Here is a 22,271-nt window from a genome sequence, read left to right on the forward strand (position 1 = left end):
AAGGTGATGGCTAGTGGCGTTCTGTTATTTTTTTTGTTGGGCCTGTCCTGTAGTAGGTAACTTCTGGGTACTCTTCTGGCTCTGTCAATCTGTTTCTTCACTTCAGCAGGTGGGTATTGGAGTTGTAAGAACGCTTGATAGAGATCTTGTAGGTGTTTGTCTGAGGGATTGGAGCAAATGTGGTTGTATAGTAGAGCTTGGCTGTAGACAATGGATTGTATGGTGTCATCTGGATGAAAGCTGGAGGTATGTAGGTAAGCATAGCGGTCAGTAGGTTTTCAGTATAGGGTGGTGTTTATGTGACCATCACTTATTAGCACCGTAGTGTCCAGGAAGTGGATCTCTTGTGGACTGGTCCAGGCTGAGGTTGATGGTGGGATGGAAATTGTTGAAAAGAAGCCCTTGAGGAATTTCACCATGATTCCCCAACCCCCCCCCCCCACCATCACCCCGTTGCTGGCAATAGCTCATCTCACCTGATCACTCTCGTTACAATGTCTATGGTAACACCCATTGTTTCATGTTCTCTGTGTATATAAAATCTCCCCACTGTATTTTCTTTTTGTGGATACAGACTAACACGGCTGCTACTCTGAAACCTGTCATTATAAATGGAAATAGTTTTAGTTTTATGTAATGACCTTACATTTTTCAAAGACAGAAGGCTAGAAACCCAAACTAATGTACCCACATGCTACACTGAGGTGAAAGAACCAGATGAGAACAGAACTATTAAAATTGCAGCCTAGTTAGAGCACAGGATTGGCTGCGTGAAGGCCTAGATTATAATCCCATCTCTGGGACTGACTTGTTGAGTGGTTTGGGGTAAATCACTCTCAGCCAAATTTTCCAAAAGGGGCTTTAGTTTTGGGAGCCCATCTCTGAGCACTAGGGCCAAAACGTTCCCAAGTGTCTAGTGAGTTTGGGGTTCTCAATTTTTGGGTGCCCAACTTGAGATATCTCTGACAACTTTTCAAAAGCAGCCTCTACTTTTAGGTGTTTTCATCTATAGGTCTATATCAGATCATTTAAGGTGTCTCAGGTTGAGCACCCAAAAATGGAGTCACTCTAAATCAAAGGCCCTAGGGCCTGATTTTCAGAGGTGCTTGATACTGAGATAAATTGGAGCTTCACATGCTCCGGACTTCTGAAAAACAAGGGTAAGATTCTGCACTGCACTTCTAAGAGATTCGGCAGGTGGGGTGGTGGAGACACTTTGCAGCCGTCCCAATCCTGGGCTTTTCCTCAGCCCACCGTGTAATTTAGATAGCCCCAGGATCCTTATCTAAGCTATGGTATTTTCCCCAGCTGATTATGGGCCAAAGCATAGCCTGGAAGCTCCTTGCTGCTGCATGCTGTGGCCCCACCATTACATGTCCCTCCTGCCCTCAGCCCCATGCCAGGTATGCCCCCCCCAACATGCACACACCAGAATTTGCAAGGTGTTCTTGGAAAGTGGCCTTATGGCTGTCTTCCAGGATCTGTGCACGGGGAATTTCTCCTGACTGGATCTGGGGTGTTTAAACTCCCTTTTTGTCCATCCAGCCTTTTATCTGGTGTAAAAGAGCCAGAGCAGAAGGAGGATCTCCCCAGGTGTCTTAGGTTGGACACCCAAAACTGCAGAACACTTTTGAAAAATTGCACCAAAAAACCCTAGAACTGAGAACAAAACTTCCAAAAGTGCAAAGCACTGTGTGTGTATTTAAGCAAGGGACTTAAATTGCAGCCATGGTGGTTTAGGTTGGACATTAGTAAAAAATTCCTCCCTGTCCGTATAGTTAAACACTGGAATAAATTGTCTAGGGAGGTTGTGGAATCTCCATCATTGGAGATTTTTAAAAGCAGGTTAAACAAACACACCAGGGATGGTGTAGATAATACTTAGTCTTGCCATGAGTGTTGGGGATTGGCCTAGAAGACCTCTTGAGGCCCCTTTCAGTCCTACGATTTTGTGGTGTGTGTTTGTGTGTGGCCTAATACACATTTTATTGAATGCTGTGGTGGCCTTTTCTTTGACTTCAATGGGAGATGGATCAGACACTTACTGCATGCTCAAGTGTGCCAAACCTTTTGGATTGCTTCTGGTGTTTGGAAACCAGTATTAGTATGAAATACTGGTGGGCTTGTGTGGCTGCATGCATCTGGATAACCAGACTTATCAGACAACCTGCACAAAAGTGGCATTAAGATTAGTGTGCAATTTCAGCTTCAAAAATATGAATGTTGACTAGAGCTTAAAGAATAGGTCTACTGGCTCAGTTGGTAGAAGGAACAGTTTGGATATATTTTACCTCTTAGAGGGCATCAGTGATACAGATAGGCAGGTCACTGCATCATAAGTTGGGAGAACATGATGGGAATGTTGATATGTGTATGAGAACGCTCATCTTTTACAGAGTTTGACTGGGACAAATTCACCCACCTAACCCGTTCCTGACACAAAGTCTTAGTAAGTGGGTTTACTGCGGATTTAAGCAGAAGATGGTTGGGATGAAATTCATCTTTGTAATCTGCAGGCAGAGGGCAACTTTACAGCCCCCCCTGTAACAGAGGCTGTGGAGTTGCCCTACCCCTAGGTGGCAGTTTGTGGCTACCATTTTCCATAACAGTGAACTGACTGGCTACTCATCCATTCATCTCCTCCTAATCCCCAAATATCCCATTCACACTATCCTATGCAAAACTGGCATGGGGCCCTGCTGTGGCAAACTGAAGAACTTCAGAATACATCATGAACCTGCCAGAAACCCACCAAAACCACACACAGTAGCTATGTTAGGGGATGTCCACAACTCCCAATATAATGGATAAACTTCATCCACAGAAATTACGAAGATTAATGTGGTCACCTGCCATGATTCTGTTGGTTCTCATATTTTAACATTACCACTATAATTTCTGAAAAGATATATCACCACAAGTAGTGAACAATTCTTTAGTTTGTTTGCTTCCACCTTCTGCTCCTCCCTTGTATGTGATTTATTTTTTGGGAGTGGTTCTTGATGGTATATTTTATTGTTGGTTAAAAGTAAAAATACCTGAAAACTGGAACAGTAATTCATGAGTTCATTATAACATTGACTAGGTTTTTCACTTATAAAATATATATGTGTTCAGGTTCTCTTGGGACTGATTAAATGATTGACTGACTGAATTTGAATCTCAACTCTCTTCCTTTCACAAACTTGATTTGATATCCCAAATGTGAAGGAGGTCTGAAGAAAAATATCTAACTAGGAGGCAAAGTGTATCATTTTTAAGTCTGGACAATTGTGTATGAATTAGTCTTTTACTGTAAGGATTCACTGAAGAATAACAAAAGAACTCTTTTTATTTGATAAGTTGCTAGCTATGTTTTCGTGTGGTTTTGTTAGATTTATTAAATGGACCCATCATATAGTCATTGAGCACATGACAAAAATAAAAACAGTACAATAATTCATTGACCAGTGTCACCATAAGTAAACTTCCAGTGAACAATTAAGCTATACAAATACCCACTTCCAGGCCAAAGCTTGAGGAAATAGCTGAGCCTTTCACCTTACCCTGAAGATTTGCAGACTCAGACTCTCTCAGACCAAAGGAAGGAGGAAACAAATACCAGACTCAAGAGAGGCCTACACTGATGATTCTCTGCCTTCAATGCTCAGGTGTTGCAGTCTGGGGACAGACACACAATATAAGACAAATATTGTGTCCAATATTACTATGTGGTGTTTCTTTTCCCAAAAATTAAAGACCAAGGGTTATCCTAAGGTGCAAAGTGAGGAAGGGTGAATTTGGTGTGAAAGATCATTAGAAACGGAACTATGGGGATTTAAAAGGAACCTGTCAGGTTATCCTGATGTTAGGAGAAACATCACAATATGTGGCACACCAAAAAAAGAAAAAGGTTTTAATACCAGTTATGTTTTGTCAGTTCAACATTACCTTTTGAATGGATGACTGTTTCATACAGTTCTGTTAAAATGGAGACTATTTATTTGTTTCTCTGTTTGTGGATGAGTTAGGGCCCTAATAAATTTGAGATCTGGCATCTCCCCACACAATAAAATCCATCATCTGAATTGAATTGCTCTGCAATGGGCTTGCTTGACTTCAGTAAGTATTGCTGGGGAAAAATGCTCACAAATGCGCAAGACCCAGGAGTCTGATCCAGGAGCATAAAACTTTCTCCAGGACAATTTAATTTTAGTTATAGCCAATAAATCTCTTTATTATTGGTAGTCTGTGTGTTCAAAGTATAGACTGGATAAATTAAATGGCAGCCTTATCAGTTTTATCGCAAGCGACTCAAGCTTACTGACGTAAGGTAATCGAGTTTCCAATTCTAGCCACTGCCCTATCAGCAGGGCTCCTTGAATCTGTCAGGAAATTCCAGAAGCTTTTATCTCTGGTGTTTTTTGGCAGTGGTGGTGGTGGAAAGAAAAATACATGATTCACCACTAGAGGCTTCCCAACATCGGCACAATTTCTCATTTGTTGCCTGTTGGGATGTCATTCAGTGGAACCTGTCAGCGTCAAGGTAAATAGACTAGTGTGGATGGTGTGACACCAGTGCCCAGCCCATAAAGTCTAAGATGGTTTCCTCAAGACACTGGTTTGAATAAATGGTTAGAAAATAATGTATTGTTGATCTTAAAATAGCACGTTAGTTATGTTAGGTGTTTGCCCTCTTCTTTTTTGGTAAATGTGTTTGTTTGTTTTCAAACATGAATTAGGTTAGTCATCCAAATAGCGCCAGTACAGTTCTGAGCAAAGCAGAGTATCTTTGCTTGTAAAACTGCGTGGGCTGAAGCCTCAGCTGGGCTATATCAACAATGCTCTATAGAAGACAGTGGAGCTACAGTTGTGAATCTGGCCCAGTATTTTGAATGAATACAGATTGGTTCCTGACCTTGGAAATCATTACCTGGCTGCATTTTGTGTAACAATTCTTTGTGCTCACTAACGACACATTATTTCTTCTTTTGGTTATAACTTATATCCACAGAGTAGACTGGTTCTTTTTTTGACAATGTCTATACCTGTGACAATTTTCTATTTACTCTGGCAGAGTAAGCGCTTTCATAGTCTTCTCATTGTCTTCTCTGGGAAAGAAAAGAAGGGCCAGTCAATAAAAAGAAATGTGATTTAATTGTCGTTCATGGGCATTAAAATTCAGATACATTATGAAATACAAGATGACACAGCACATGAGTTCATTCTTATGATGAAGGTTTTATATCCTCAAGAACAGAAAATAGCACAGATTTTTAACAAGTCTTAAGCATCCTCTTCAGATATGATCCAAGCACCTAGCAAACGTATTCAAAAGTTAAGGCTGTTTTCTAACTTTGACATTATAAAAGTGAAATGGAGCTACATCCATAGCTGTAAAAAATAAATATAATTTCTGACTATTCATTTATGCCCATTTCACACATAATTGGATGGTTTTCTCTTTAAAACTGCTTACAGTGTAGTTAATAATTTCTGCTCCATACATTTGTGCTCCCAGCAAACTATCCCATTAAGGTTTCTGTTATAATGATAAATAGATATTATATCTCTGGTGAGCTAAGACTAGCCTTCTTCAATTAGAATACGTCTGAGAAAGCCATCAGGCCTTTCCTAAAATAATATAATAAATTTCACACACAGACCTTCACAAAGCTGTGGGTCTGAGTTTGATTCCTGACAATGAATATATTCAGTGGGGTTTCATAGGTGTAAATGAACAGTAGAATTTGGCCAACAGTGATCATATTACAGCTCATTGTCATTCCAGGGTCCCAAATTCTTCTGTGCTATGACTTCTTTGTGCTGCAAAACTTGAGGATGTGTCCACCTGGGTATTTCCTTGTTGTAGGGGGAGTATCTGGTTGGCATAGAACCAGCTTAGCCACCAGCTGCATCATAGCCCCTTATGTAAAGAGCATGGCCATGGATGTATGTGCTGCTGCATTCTGGCTGTCAGAAAGGCTTCTTGGGTACTGGGGCACAAACTAGAATAGCCCTGAATCTAACTTATGGTGGAGGCTGGCTAGCTTCAGAATCGGGGAGCTGCAAAGGTGTTCTAAAGCTGACTTGCCCCACTTGGCTGTGGATCCAAATGCATCTTGGCCTGACCTAAGGATCTAGACTTGGATGTTCACATTTCTGCAAGTAGAATCCTTGGCCAGATTCTCTCTTCCTCCAAAATAAGAAGAAACCTGTGGGAAAGGGCTCTGGAAAAAGAGATTGCTGAGACAACTTCAGCAGAAAGCTGTCTGGTGAGTTGTCTCCGTATGAAAGAGTCATGCACATCCCCCAAATGTGAAGGATCGTGCGGGAGCAGAGGGTCACTTGTATGAAGGGTCTGTGGCTTTATGTCACCCCAAGTGGACTAACAGTTTGCTTCGGAACTGGAACCATGTTATGAGTGACTTCCTCTGGCTTTTGCTGCCCCCAGGACTATTGAGGGGGCTGTCCAGAAAAGATAAGGCAATGTTTTCTCTTGTCCACTTTCCATGGGTTGGAAGGAGGATGATCTGCATCCCTTTGGCCTTACTGCTTTCTCTGTCCTGCCCACACCTTCCCTGGCTCAATCATTCTCCAGCTCCTTCCCCTGGATGTACTTCAGACCCTTCAGAAAAGTCTTTGCATAGTGTGTGTGTATGTGTGTGAGAGATAGTGGGTAGGGCGGGGGGAGAGGGGAGGTGTATGGAGGGGAGGGATGCTTTGAAAGTAACTGAGCCCTCCTTCTGAAGGGAAAGGAGGAGAGAGTGTGTGGCTATAGGGAGGTATGATTTGCCTCTTAATTGTTTTTAATTAATATGTTATAATCACTTATGATTACATTGTGCTTGAGTTTCCAGAAACCCTGGCTCTCGTGGAAGCAAATATTATTATAGTGTTGTATTTTTTTTTCTTTTTAATTACTTTGTTTCACCTGGAAAGTATGAGCCAATATCCATATTTCACAAAGGTCTCACCAGGAAGGAATTTTGCCTTCTGCACTTGTTGGGAATGGCAACATGCTCATCAATTCAATACCTTTCTACTACAATCCCGTCATGCATTTAAAATGGAACCACAATCATTTCAGGAATCAGAGATTTATTTACTCAGATCTGTGGGAAAAAAATCTACACAATAACATTCATGAAAGCATACCAGCTGTGTCGTACTGGGATAATACCACTATATTTCATTTAGCTATGGAAACTGTAAAACTTCATTTAATACAAATATTGGTCCTCTGAAATCTTCATAGTCAGCAAACATGGTGTAGGAAAACAGACTTCTACATTTGCTTTGTTTTTAATAGATATATTAATACGGATGGGAATTTCAAAGTTGTCTAATGGATTTGCAAAGGTCAAGACTTTCAACAGTGACTAGTATTTTGGGTAGACCAATTTTTGGGTGCCCAACCTGAAATACCTTTAAGGTCTCTATTTTCAGAAAGTGCTGAGCACTCACCCTTTGAAAACTAGACTGCTTTAAGGTGTCTGAAGTTGGGCACCCAGAATTGAAGCATCCAAAAATCACTAGTCACTCTTGAAAATCTTGGCCTCAGACACCCAGTTCCCCTGAATTTGATATTAATTTAATGAGACTGTGGTGCCCAAGCCCCTCAGGAAACTCCATGAACTGTGCATGGTGTTTTTTTTCTGAGATACTGGAAGACAAAGGTAAATGTCTCCTATGCAGACCTCTGCAGATTGTGGTGAAATTGCTAAGAATTTCTAGAGATTTCCATTAATCTTAATAAAGATCAATCATAAAACCAGGTGGAATTGACCACATTTGCTATCTTTATTTGATGGGTTTAGAAACAGTAATATTTGTATTGGGATATAAATTGGGCTTAAGTATGCATACAAACAGGAAATAAGGTGGGGTTTTTTGTTTGTTTGTTTTATCTTTGCTTGTTGGGACTAGATTTTTCTTTCTCATTGTAGAGACTGTACTGATTTTTAATGAGTTTTTCCAAATGTTTATCTTTCATGATGTGTAAATAAGCGAGAGATATGTGTTTGTGTTTTTATAAAGACAATAACATTTCAAAGGCTAACATAAAGTCAAGCTGCTAAATTTTACAATTTGTCTGTCCAGCAGTTCATCTATACAACTGCCCTGAGTAGATGCTAAATGCTACTTAGCAAATGGCCTTTAGAGTTTTAAAATAACTCAGTAAAGCTACTCAAAGGTAATACAACACTTCTCAGGCATCTTCAGTTTGAATTAAGAAGAAAGCAGGGTTCACTCATTAGTTAATTATTCACCCACTCATCAATGTTTTATACACAATAAAAACACAATTGAAATGTTCAGGAGATCTAGTTGTGCTTTTTGCTATGCATGGGCTCATGTATGAGCTTATTTTTCTGAAAGGCAAGATTTTAAATGGTAAAACAAGTCCTATTTTGTGGACTGTTTGAATTGCTGTTTTCATCAAACTGTATATATTGTCCCCCTGTGAAAATATTTTTTGTTTTTTTTTATTTTGCAAAACCTCACTGAACCTCTGTTAAGAAAAAATTACCATATTTCAAAACTGCAGATCTAACTTTATTTTTGTAGTGCATCTCAAACTGGTACAAATGTGTAAAATTTGTGCTTGTAAAAGCTTCTGCTTTGAGTAGCCTTACATTCCTTAATTTAGTCCTAGCAATTGTCAAGCTATTGCATGCCCCATTCATGAAAAATATATTTTGTTGGGATGGTGTGGCTTAAAGAATTTGGCTCTAAAGCTTCCTTACCTAGAGCTTTCATTCAATTTATATTAATTTAAAATATCTATTGAATTAACAAAACAAAACCAAATTAAAGGGTTGGACTTATGAAAATGACTCTTTACAGTAAGTAAAAAAGGTTTATCACAGTTTTGGTAACCTGCATGAGTTCGTATTGAAAAAAAAATCTTTCACATGTTCTTAATGAATTTAAAATTGTGCTCTAGGTACTTTCAGTTGTATGCCCTGAAACAGTAAACACCATATAGCTTGTGTTTTTTATCTGGGAAGCCTACAAAGCGCACTGCTGCTTCATCAGGACTGCAGCGTCTTCTTGGCCTGGAGATTGGGTAGCGGACACTGCCATCAGCCAGCCAGCCAGCATCACAGCGATCATATCCTAGAAGTTTCCAGGCAGCAAATATCTGGCCTACTTTAGCAATCTGGGATCCATCCTTGAGGCAGGCCTGCACAGCTTCATCATAGGTCAACTTGGTTGGGTGTATTAGGTAGTAAAAACGGCCTAATGCAAAGAGAGAAGGTAAGTTGTCAGTCACATGAAATGATTAAGAAATTCTATAAATAGAGTCTTTACTACAAAATCATACAAAAATGAAGAATATCAACAATCTGTTTATTCTAGTGCTGGGAACTTGATTCAAACCCACTTCATTCTTTCAAAACTGGGACTTAATGTAGTTGAGTCTAAGTTCACATTCTGAGTAGGGGGAGTCTGAAGGAACAGAGCAGGGGGAGGAAGACAGAAATTTTCTGTTGAACCCTTTTTCCCCCTTTCCCCCCAATCTATAGGTTATCCATGTATGCCAAGTCCCAGAAAATAGTTAGAGGTTTGCAAATCTCAGACAATACAAGATTCATACATTTCTAGCTTATTTACGGGGATGAAAAATTAGTTCAATGCTTACATTATGTTGGTTTTGCAATCTACATTGCAAATTAAATTAAACCCATCATGATGATCCATTTTCTTGTCACAGAGTGGTATGTTTATAGCTGACCTGTGATAGTATTTAGATAAAGCTAACTAGGCCTAACAGATGCAGTTTTATTAATTCATTACAGAAAGAACCATTCCTTGATATGGCAGACACAATGTCCCTGATTAAGTATAAGCCCCATTTCCAGTCTCGCCGTAAGACGGCTGAAATAGTGCACAGCTTCTGAGAAGCAAAATTTGAGCTTGAAGTAGACCAAAAACCTGCCTGTCCTAAGTCTTCCTTACAAGAGTCAAAAACATTTATGGTTTCTTTTTAGGAATCACAGAGTATGTTCTCATCCTAGAATGCTATAACACTGATAGTGCTATGAGGAAAACTGTCTCTGACCAAGGTAATACAAATATATGTCACGAGTAAAACTAAGCGGGGTGGGGTGGGGGGCTCTTTTGTTGAGTTGTAAGCAGCAACAATATAAACATTAATTTCATCCATCAAGGAAAGATATCCCGTAAATTAATGGCATTCCTTTTGTTCAATATCTTCAGGGTTCTTCATCATTATTGGACTGACAGTAAAGCAACTGCTAGGTGGAACTGCAGTCAGCTGATGGGCTAACAATTCCCAAATATGCTTGGTAGGCTTTCAAACTGATGCACTTCCAGAGAACAATTTATATAAGAAATTAGGTTATTTTTGCATGGGGCCCTCTTGTTTTAATGCCAGAAGGAAATACTATGTTTCCTTATTAAGGAGTACAAATGATTGTTGTTGTTTTTCTTTCCTTGTGAGAAAACCATCTCTGCCTCCTTTCAAATGATTTTCTCTGGGGAAAGGATCTGTCCCTTTGGCGCCAACTACCCAAAAGGGCTTGTTGCCTAATTAAGGAGTGCCAGATTGGATGGAATATATACGGAAATAGGGAATAGCTCCATTTTTAGGCTTGCACCTTTTTATATTAGGACTTGTTTATATTCGAGCACAAATCCTAACAAAGCACAAACTTTTGTGGCCCTGGTGAGTAACTTACAGAACTTTTCCTTTTTTTCATATTTGTTTTCACAGATCTGTTGTAATTCACTGAGCGGTATCGCTAAGAACTTTCCAAATGGCGTTTCAATAGACGAGTAATGGTGACATCAGGTAATATATCTATTTAGCAAAGCACATGCTTGCTTCTATTTCAATGCAGTTGAAAGCATTTTATAACATTTGCTAATGTAGAAGGTTTCTATGACTGGATACAAACTCTTCATACTCTGTTAAGAGTCGAAGATAGTTTGCTGTGGAGTGAATGAGCTTTCAGATTTGCCTGATGGGCTGCAAATCCCACTGAGTTTATTCGCAGCTGGTCAAGCCATGTGTCAGTGGAAGGGCAATTTCCCATGGATTTGCAATAAGGTTGTACATTTGACCCATGACCTCAGTAATATCAGCACTCTTAATATGCCCATTCCTTAAATAGGCCATCGCCTACAGTAAACGTTGTGCATAAAATGTTCATCTGTATCCAGAATATTTTGTTAAATTAAAAAACAACCAATCAACTGTGTGCACATCTGCTGGCCCCCTTGAGAAGAGGATTTCCAGGGAGTAAATAAAACGTTGTTAAACTTTACAATGTGTACAGACAATATGTGAACAGATACTCCAATTTGGTGTAATCTCATCCCCAAATATTAAGAAGATTTAAGTGTGAAGTGATGCCTGACCGTTTTTTGGCTAGAACTACACTTTTCTCTTTCTAATATAAAAATCATGCATTTGATGACGTAGGTTTTAGCCCATGAAAGCTTATGCCCAAATAAATTTGTTAGTCTCTAAGGTGCCACAAGGACTCCTCGTTGTTTTTGCTGATACAGACTAACACAGCTACCACTCTGAAATCTTTCTAATATGGAACTCATCAGGATGTGGTAGTAGAAACTTTCACCTTGCACTTGTGAAAGCCAAGAACTTGTCTGTTAATTCCTTATTTTCCTCTTCCTTTGTCCCGTTTTTTTGTTTGCTGTGCAGTAGGCATGAAATGCACACTAATAAAGAGGTACTACAGAAGGCCCTATGTACCACTTAAACTCCAGGTTCAGAAAGGTGTTGGGGGAGAGGGGAGCGTTCAGGGACATTTGTTAATGTAGAGGCTCTTGAATTGATCTTGAGCAATGGGGTAAACTTTGCTTTGTGATAGCTGTGAAACCACTTGTCTGTAGAATTCCTTCACATCGTACTGACAATCCCGGTCACTGATCCCTACAGTTGTCTGACTGTAACTTCTTTCATGTTACATCTTTGTTATACTTTTCCAGTGGCAACCAGATACCTTTTGTTTGCTCCAGCTGCTTTCAGTTTAGAATGAGTAGGATTCTGCTATAAGTAAAGTTGGTGGGGAGGAGGGAATAGAAGACATAATGGAGTATGCAGACCAATGGAAAAAAGGTTGCCAGTTGTGACTGGACATATTTTTGGAGGTTTCATCACATGACATAATCTTTTAACTAAAGATCACTATTTAATTCCTGGAGATTCCAGGACAGTTCTGTGGGGCTGGCAAACCTGGATGTAAACATTGTCCTCTTAGGGTTTTTGCCTGGAGTAACTGAATTACTGAAGGCTAAAGCCAGATTGTTAGTTTTTGCCACTACACCACAGACATGTAATAAGTGAGCTAGGAAAATTAAAAACAAAACAAACAAACAAAAAAACCCAGAAACTCTCACAGTACTGCCAACCATAAGAGATCAAAAATCATGTTACAGCCCCAAAATCACATGATTTTAAAAAATCATCAAAATATGTTTATTCTCTTAACTTTTTAACTCCCCTCTACTGTTCTGCCTATGTGTGTCACCTGATCGATCGGTGCCTCCCACTGCCCCCGCCAGGGTCCAGAACCAGAGAAGACATCCCAAAGAGCAGGAAGCGTTGCTGCTGGGCTTTTCCCTGAATTCCCCTTCCAGTGCAGCCCTGCTCCCACAGGACCCTCTCAGTACTATAGGACCATACATGAAGAGCAGGGCAGGGCTATGTCCTTCACCGCGAAGCATTCATAGATGGCACATATGACAGGTTATAAAAGCCACCGTAAAACTGCTAGTCAAGATAAAATCACGAGTTGGCAATACTGCCTTTACTGTGACCCAACCCAACTAATCACATCATTGTGTGTTTTTGGAAAAGTAAACTGTTCTCCAAGTGTCAGATGGCAACATGTCAGTAAAAGATGGGAGTGTTTCATATTCTTGGATGTATCCCGAAGGCTGCTGGCATTTGCACAATGTTAGCCCTACGTTAGCCCGTCATCTGCTCAACAGACTCAAGTTCAGCACATCTTAATATCCACAGTGAATTGCTGATCAAAGCCAGTGTTCTTCATAATTGTTAAGAGCCTCAGAAGTGAAATGCTTCCTCACTCATTAAATGGGAAAGTTACTTATTAGGTTTGGCATCTATTTTTCCCTATGTTGGAGAACTACAGTAACTCGCCTTTATTCTGCCACTTTAGAAAAGGGACATTTCTTCAAAGGTCCTTTTTGCACCAGCTTTCAGCAGCGAGGTCGGTGCTTAGCAACCTTCCATTCCATAGGCTAATTCACTCACTGACTTTTTGAATCCATTTTATTTTTAATATTGTTGTATTTTCTCATTTTCTTTGGTCTCTCATTCAGAGGAACAATGACTCATTACTTGATGTCCTATTTTTCTTGAATGGTAAAATGAGCAATAAAAATATATAAGCCAGAAAAGGTTTTTCTGTGCATTTCTTTCATTAAATGGAAGATGGTGACTTAACGTCTGATGTCTGTATCCTCCAGCATTGATATAACTGCACTTCGCTGCTGCTCTTTTACAAAAAATCCCATTTAATTTATTCATTGTATTTTGTAACTTGTTAACACAAGAGATTTATGATTTTACTGTTAGACAGATTTAAAAAAGTCAATTATATGGTGCTGTTCAGTGTGCAAAGCATGTAACAAAATACATATTAATGAGCAGAATGTGTAAAGCAAACTCCACTCATACCTCATCTATATTTTATAGAGGAAGCTGGTAGTAACCCTCTACTCAGGTTGCTTTCCAGTATAACGAATACTGGTGACTTTTTTTTTTTTTTTTTTTTTAAAGAAGCATTAAAAGCACCATCGTTTGCAGCAGGCCTTTGAAATTTGGCAGGGAGAAACTTGCTGGTCTATATTTTCTTTGTCTTATAAAATTCTGTTCAAGTTTAACTGAAGTATAAAAAAATCAGCATTCTTTGCCTCTCACATGCAGACTGTCCAATCACGGCATGTTCTAAAGGACTGGACATGAAGCAGCAGACACTGCACAGGTAACTTCCAGAAAAACTGTAACAGGAGTAAGGGAAGATTGCTGAGCTGAGTTTCACCCAACCCTCCACCTCTTAGACCCATCCTGGAACAAACACATGGGTCCAGCATCCCATTCAACCCACTCAAACTAATATAGTACCTAGACTAGAAAGGACTTTTACTATTCAGAGGTTCTCAAACTGTAGCTCAGGATCCCAGAGTGGGTTGCAACCCTATTTTAATGGGGTCACCAGGGCTGGTGTTAGACTTGCTGGAGCCCGGGGCTAAAGCCAAAGCCCAAAAGTAACTTTTTCACTGGGATGTCTGAGTAAAAACAGTTCAGCTGTTTTTGAGTACAAGTACTGTGAAGAAAACATGTTTCACTTTGTGAACTTTTATTTACAGCTGGAACAGTTGGAGGTTGAAAGTTGAAAGAGGTATAATGCTCTCTGATATAAATTAGTTTTGATTTTGCCTCTAATAACCACTTACTACAGAACGTACACTGCATTTTCCACGTTTCTTGCAAGACTGCTAAATCTAAGAAAAGGTGCAATGTGCACATATGTGTGACTAACTTAACTAGATAGTAAAAAGTATAGGGTCTGGGTCCAATTAAAGTTGCAGGGACACACAGACATCAGGAAATGCCAAGATTTCAAGTACAATTTTAATGGTGCTCCCCTGTGCATATTCATTTCCAATAGTCTTTCTTATTAGAAAGAAATTAATTGTAAACATACAAGAATGAAAAACACACTAGATGTGTATTTAGGGAGGCAGAAAAATTATATATTGTATGCAATCATGTTACCTAGCTACGTACATATATACAACCTGTAGTATCTGAGCACTTAATGAAAGACTGTTGTAATGTATATGTAGAAAGGAGCAGCGGTAAGGTTTTTGTGCACATCTTTAACTTTGGTATTTCTTGACCGTTGAGAGCTAACCATACAGCTTTAAAATTCTCTTAATGGTAAGTTTGTTTAGATTTATAAAATGTTCCACTATGACCTTTTGTAAATCATAGTTCTTCTTTTAACAGTGCTTGCCAAGCCAATTTGCAGCAACCACAAGAGCGAACTGCAGAGACCCTCAAACCACCATCAAACCTGGTCAGAGGGCAGACAGTGATGTGGGACGCTGTCTGTCTTTGGCCACCACCACAGGAGAGGGTCTTTTATTGGTCCAAGGTATAATGGCTGCCTGCACATTGACCCTGGTCCATTCATAAGCTGTTTGGAAGGGTTCACTAGTGCTGTGGCAAATCAAAGTTGGGTATGCCTATGGTCAGGTCAATTATAAGAGACAGGTTCTGACATCAGCTGCAGCCCAGCACATCAATGTCGCAGAGCAGTTTGGGCAGGGCAAGTGGGCCCATAGTGGGTGCCTCGACAATAAGTGAGGTCTCAGGTGGTTGAAGGGGCCTGTATATAGTGGAAGGCTTGGCTTTTCCCTGAGCTTCTCAACTCTTCTGACTGTGGCACCCTCACAATGGATGTGTGGAGGAGTGATGTTGCTTAACATGGGGAGCCATGGTATTAGTGTTGGTTGAATCATCCCAGTTATGATGCAATTGGTTGAATATAGTAGTATATCAACCAACTTGACGTGAGATGAATGGAGCCAGACCGGAGCCCAGCAGAGGGCTAACCTGGATGATGGGGGTTTATGGCTCAGTGTTCTCATTGTGCAACCCACGAGTTCCCAATTCATACTGCGGACAATGATGATCCAACCAGTGGACTGCATTCAACGTCCTTTCTAGGGCTGAATCTCAGTCACTTGCCAGCCAACATTCCTGATGCAGTTCCACCCACACCCCCTTTCCCCCCAGTGTTCTCAGGCTAGCCCTAAGAATACTACAGTTCAACACCAAGGGATTGTCAGCAGCCAAATGCAGTATTAGCATAAACCATGGTCAGACATTATTAGGACTTGCATAAGGTGTGTGTTTTACTTTGCCTACATAACTACAAATCACAAGCCTGTATTTATACAATCTAATAAAATATGTTTTGAGAGTGAAATGGCTGCAGATGGATTGAACAGTGGTCAGGTAGTAGATCCAATAAAGGGCATTAATCAGAGATCATAACAGGTAATTTCATAAAGTCCTGAAACTAATTTTGTAGTGTGTTGTGTTATTAAAGAGAATGAGAGAGTTTTGCTGCAACATCTTCCCTTAAGGAGCTCTTAGGAATAGATGCTACAAAGCTGCAATCTTTAGTTCTTTATGAAGTGTATATATAGTTTTTGAGTTATATGATTCACCCAATCCACTATGGAGGTGACCTAGAAGCTCCAGAGTTTAAGTTGTTACATTCAGATTTGCAGTTAAAGCAGTACTAGGGTATTTCCATTTCATGATTTAATTTAATGTCCATATTTAACATCCTCTTCAAGAGAGAGAACTGAGTTTTGTCAAATACTTACTAACTCTGGCAGATGATGCATTTAGAAATTAGACCTCTTTGAGGTTAAGAAATTGAAGTACCTGTGCTTAAAGCAAGAGATGTATTTAATCTTGTGTATTTGAGGATGAACACATTTCATGGTGAATAAGTAAAGAAGTGCACTCATCCTATGCTGGTGGGCTAAAAGACAAACATCTGCTTTCCAAGATGGATAAAAATTATTCACAAGCAAGAAGCCCTAACATGGTCACAGAAAGCTGTCAGTGGAGATGCTGAGGAGGGAAGCTGTCTTTGCTTGTGGTCTGTGATGGCCCTGATCTTGCAATTGGTTGTAGCCATCTTTTTAAGCAATGCTACAAGGTTCTCAGACTAACCCTTCAGCTACAGCAAGCAGTGACTACTGCTTTCTGTTCAGCTGCACCCATACTAATGTCTAGCGAAGATTAGACTGCTCCAAATCCAAGGCTTGCAGTCACAAAACTGAAGTTTAGAGCAACCCAAGATGAGAACAGGTAGCCTACAAAACTATATAGGAACAGAGCAATGGCAGTGTAGAAAGGTGTGACAAAAGAGCCTAAATTATTAGTCACAAAAGCCAGGAATTAACAAGATTGGTATTAGAATCATAGAACTGGAAGGGACCTGGAGAGGTCTTCTAGTCCAGTCCCCTGTACTCAAGGCAGGACTAAGTATTATCTAGACCATTCCTGACAGGCGCTTGTCTAACTGCTCGTAAAAATCTTCAGTGACAGAAATTCCACAACCACCCTAAGCAGTTTATTCCAGTGCTTAACCACCCTGACCGTTAGGAAGTATTTTCCTAATGTCCAATCTAAACTGTAGTTACTACAATTTAAACCCATCACTTCTTGTCCTATCTTCAACGGTTAAGGAGAACAATTTTTCTTCCTCCTCCTTGTAATAACCTTTTTTGTACTTGAAAACTGTTATCATGTCGTTTCCTCCCCCCCCCCCCCGCAGTCTTCTCTTCTTCTGACTAAACAAACCCAATTTTTTCAATCTTCCCTCATAGTCATGTTTTCTAGACCTTTAATAATTTTTGTTGCTCTTCTCTGGACTTGTTCTAATTTGTGGCACCCAGAACTGGACACAATACTCCAGCTGAGGCTTAATCAGTGTGGAGTAGAGCAGAAGAATTACTTCTCGTGTCTTGCTTACAACACTCCTGCCAATACGTCCCAGAATGATGTTTGCTTTTTTGCAACAGTGTTATACCGTTGACTCATATTTAGTTTTTGCTCCACTATGACCCCCAGATGCCTTTCTGCAGTTCTCCTTCCTAGGCAGCATTTCCCATTTTGTATGTGTGCAACTGATTGTTCCTTCTTAAGTGGAGTATTTTGCATTTATCCTTATTGAATTTTATCCTATTTACTCCAGACCATTTCTCCAGTTTGTCCAGATCATTCTGAATTTTAATCCTATCCTCCAAAGCACTTGCAACCTCTCCCAACTTGGTACCATCCACAAACTTTATAAGTATACTCTCTATGCCATTATCTAAATCATTGATGAAGATATTGATCAGAACCAGACCCAGAACTGATCCCTGTGGGACCCCACTCATTATGCCTTTCCAGCTTGACTGTAAATCACTGATAACTACTCTCTGGGAACAGTTTTCCAACCAGTTCTGCACCCACCTTATAGTAGTGCCATCTAGGTTGTATTTCCCTAGTCTATGAGAAGGTCATGTGAGACAGTATCAAAAGCCTTACTAAAGTCAAGATATACCACATCTACCACTTCCCCCCTATCAACAACGCTTGTTACCCTGTCAAATATGGTATGCCCTTGTTGGGCGAGGGTTACCATACAAAATGGAACTGTTTGATACTTTATTAGAGAGTATAAAGTGGCATTAAAGTTACATAGGAACAGTGAATTCCTAATCACACTTGTTCGTTCTAGTTTTTTACCTTTTGGTAAGTTTTTAACTTGTAGTATATTCTCACTATTTACTTAAGGGGGCAACTCAATGAAAGGAAACACTGATTTCTCCATTGCTTTAACTTAAATAAACTAGGCAGTGTATCAATATGGAACATACCTGCACAAATTTCTAGGAATGAAAACAGAGACACATGAATGTGCTGCCAATATTCATTCTGACTATTGCTTTTAAAAATGAATGACATGAAAACGTGGCAAAATTTGTTCTTTTTCCACTTCAGACTCATTTCCTCATAAATTCAGTGATAACACTTTCCAAAACTAACATGCACTTTGACAAATCAAATATCTCTTGCTGCTTTTCAGTACCTTTGGAGTTAGTTTATTTTCTGAAGCACAGAAATGATTCAAAACTCTTACCATTGAAGTTTGATGTAAAACAGAAAACATCGTATCTGCTTTTATCTTTATCCCAGAACCCATAATTTCTGACTCCAGGCACTGTGTTCTTTCCTCCGCAGGGCTCTCTGGGTTTGGTGATAGGGTACTGAACTGATCCATCGTTGAGCCAGCCTGCATTACACCAATCCAGCCCCGACCTCCATGCATCATACAATTGGTCAAAGGAGGCGATAACAGAATCTTGGTCCAGACAAGCTTGCTGAGCCTCGTGGAAGTTTAGGTTATAGCGGCCCAGCCGTGGAAAGTAAGGGAATACAACACCTACATCAGAAAGGAAGAAAGAAGGCTATTAGCTGTTTAACCATATAAAAACACAACAGAGGGGAACATCATTTACTGGCCTCAAAAGGACAAATTTAAGGTTAACTATGTGAGATGCCAGAATAATATAACGGCAACTGGTGATTTTATTTCTAGGGAAATTCTGTCAGCAAATCAGCTGTTTGGTCTGAGAACATTGTCTGACTATCTCCTGACATGGCAGGCTTCCCTGCCTGATAGCCTCACACTCTTTCTTGCTGGAACCTCACCAGTTCTGTCTCCTGCTCTCAGCTGCAGTCTTTGTACTGACACCAGAACCTCACCCTTGCACATTCTGACAGCATTCTGTTCTGCCTCCCTTATTACCAACCACATGCAGACAAACTGCAGTTAGGTCAGAGGAGGGCAGCAGCAGTGGTTAAGGGACTGGAGATCTTTAGAAGGAAAATGTCAAAGCAAGCAAGGAAAATCAATGGATTATTTTTAGTGGGTTTAGTTTAAGGGACCATTTAAAAGAATGGTCAGCTAATCCTGTTAAATGGCTATAGTGTGGGTTTTAGCCACAGCCCCTCAATGGCAGCAGCACAGAGAGAAGCATCTCCCCCTTTCTGCTGCCACACCTTGGAAGGGGATGCAGCACGTGTTCTCCTGCACAGCCAGACAGTTCTGCTAGCCACCATGGAGGATTTGGGATGCCACCTTCTCCCTGTCCCTTTTTGGGCAGCTAACAGCATAGCCAGACGGCATTCAGAGGAGTGCGAGCAGAGATTGTGGCTGGCCCAAGTGTAGGGAACACAAGGTTGTGGGATATTTCCTCACAACACATGAGGACCAATCATTGACTGGCCCAAACTCTGAGATCAGGTCTTAGCCTTTGAAGAGGGATACAACACAGATAACTTCGGTTTAAAAAGAAGGAGTATCGAAGTAGAGACAGAGGAACCTAGGGAAATTTCAGAATCGTCTGAACAGCAATATTTATTGACACTCACTCACCCACCTCAACCCTGTAGATTTTCCCACTGCACTTCAATCAAAAAAATCACAGCTGGACACAGGAGAGAGATGGCAGACAACATCTCAGAAGAGACCTCCCCATCTGGCTCTCATAAAATTCAGTGAAGAGCAGAGATAGCACTAAAGCAAAAGCTTGGATCACAGCTTTTGGTAGGGTTTCAAAACTTAACTCGGATCTGAATTCAGCAGACAAAGTTCATCAGCCCAGGCTCTATAAGGTGAAACAAAATACCTGATCTAAACAAGATCCAGAGCTGAAGTTTTCTGCTCAACTGTAGAACAGAGTAGAGTAGGGTGGGGAGGAAGTTGAGGATGAGATGGAGCATTAGGAGAAGGGCCAAAAGGCACCAAGATTAAATGCCTTTCTTTTTATTCTCTCCCTATTCTTGAACTCTAGTTGCTAATTTTCTTATCCTTCGCAAGTCTCTTCTGTTTAAGAAGCTTCAATTACTAGCTATTCGGAACTAAAAACTATGAAAATAAAGGTAATACATATCATGTTATTAACTATGATATCTTAAATAATAAGGTATACATATTCTACATGTTTAAATTCATTCTGGATCTCTTTTTCCTTGTTATTCTTTTTACTTTAGGGGTGTCCAAGGATTGAACTACTGAGGGTAATACTGGTAATTTACCAGAAACAAGGATTGTATCTATTCTGCATATAAATGTGAACAGTCCAAGTTGGGTACCTAAATCCACAAACAGGCATGGAAAAAAACCTCATTTTCAGAGGTGCTGAGCAGTGACCAGACCACCCAGTGACTATTGTTGAAGTGAGTTTAGGCTCTTTAGGTATTGTGTACAGCTGTAAAATACAATTTTATTTAAGTGGCTAACTATGGATTTAGGTGCTTAATGTTTCCACTCACATTTAATAATTTTGGCTATAATGTTTTAACACAGAAATATGCGCACAACTGTAATATTAGCTTGTGGGTGTATCTTCCTCAACAGATTAGAAATTGCTTTTTGCTGGAGTTCATTTACAATAAAAACCTGCAACTGATGAAACTGACTTCCCTCTGCAGTTACACGGAGATGCTGTCTAAGGGTGATTTAGATGATAGTTTAGGCTGGATTTGTCCTGCGATCCAGGCTTTGTGTAGCTCCGCTTTACCCTGCATTTAATTGTTATCTACTGCTGCTGTGCCTTCTTTCCCTATAGCTTTTAATGTTGAATTAATAGGGATGACCTTTTTTACAAACCTCTCTACTACTGTAGCTACCCTTCCTATGCTTTTGTGCGCTAGTTAGTTACCTAACATCTTCAGCTTCAGTTCTTGTCACCAATCTCTATACGACAATCCATCACATACATATTTGGATGGAGCAAAAGACCATCCTGAAGGTTACATTTTTCCAGAGCTGGAAATGGAATCAAAAACTCCTGATTTATAGTCCGTATCTCATCCCATGACTAGATAACGTCTCCTCTCCATAATGGTGATAAATTCAGTTTAGGATTTGGGGAAAAGGAAGACAGTTTCTTGTGTATTTGTCTTTTTCTGCCTATGGATACCTCTTTGGGCACTTTAAATACCACATAAATCTTATGCTGGTAAGAGTCTGGCATGTCCCCACCAAATGTAGTGGTTATGATAATTCTCATCTTTAGCCTTGCCCCTGATTCACTAAAAAGAACTGCATTGTGATTTCCCTTCCCACCCTTTTTTCCATGTCACCATGTCAAATGTAACTCCTCCAAGACAAAAAACATGCTGACCACACTATCTATGTGCTTCTACCACCCACTCAAGGGATTTTTCTTTGTAGGATGCTTATTTGCAACCATCTACCTTAATCCTGGAGGAGTTCATCATGCCAATTTGTTGGAACATTGATATGACTTGGGGAAGGTCAGGGCCCCAAACCTGTACCTCTATTGACCTCAGTGGTGCAACTCCTCACTTTGGTGAAGCAGGTTAGAAATCCTTCGAGCATTACACATTTACAATACTAGAGAGTCAAGCTTTCAAGCTCTCTCTCACCAACACAAGTTGGTGCAGTAAAAGATGTTACCTCATCCACCTTCTCTTTCTACTTTCCTGGGAGCGACACAGCTACAACACCACCATTTATAGTACTGTCAATATAGGACCTTTCATAAGTACTCAGTTCACTTAAATATACCCTCTCAAAGAACAGTTTGTCTTCTCTTTACATCTGAAGAAGGTCAAGAAGAACCAAGGCCACTTCAGGTTGCTGTTGAAGATATTTGTAATT

At 40.1% G+C, this 22,271-nt stretch overlaps 1 protein-coding gene across 1 annotated transcript in view; it reads right to left on the reverse strand.

Moving 5' to 3' along the window:
* Positions 1-6,977: 6,977 nt before the first annotated feature.
* HAPLN1 (hyaluronan and proteoglycan link protein 1) overlaps positions 6,978-22,271 on the reverse strand; it is a 90,211-nt gene continuing 74,917 nt past the window's right edge. Inside the window, exons 4-5 of the mRNA XM_073346211.2 lie at positions 18,720-19,022; positions 6,978-9,225 (exon numbers count right to left, since the gene is read on the reverse strand). Of these exons, the coding sequence (XP_073202312.1) occupies positions 8,936-9,225; positions 18,720-19,022 (593 nt within the window). The 3' untranslated portion in view covers positions 6,978-8,935. The remainder of the gene's footprint in view (positions 9,226-18,719; positions 19,023-22,271) is intronic.

The sequence above is a fragment of the Lepidochelys kempii genome, chromosome 5 (assembly GCF_965140285.1).
Source record: "Lepidochelys kempii isolate rLepKem1 chromosome 5, rLepKem1.hap1, whole genome shotgun sequence".
Lineage (NCBI taxonomy): Eukaryota > Metazoa > Chordata > Testudines > Cheloniidae > Lepidochelys > Lepidochelys kempii.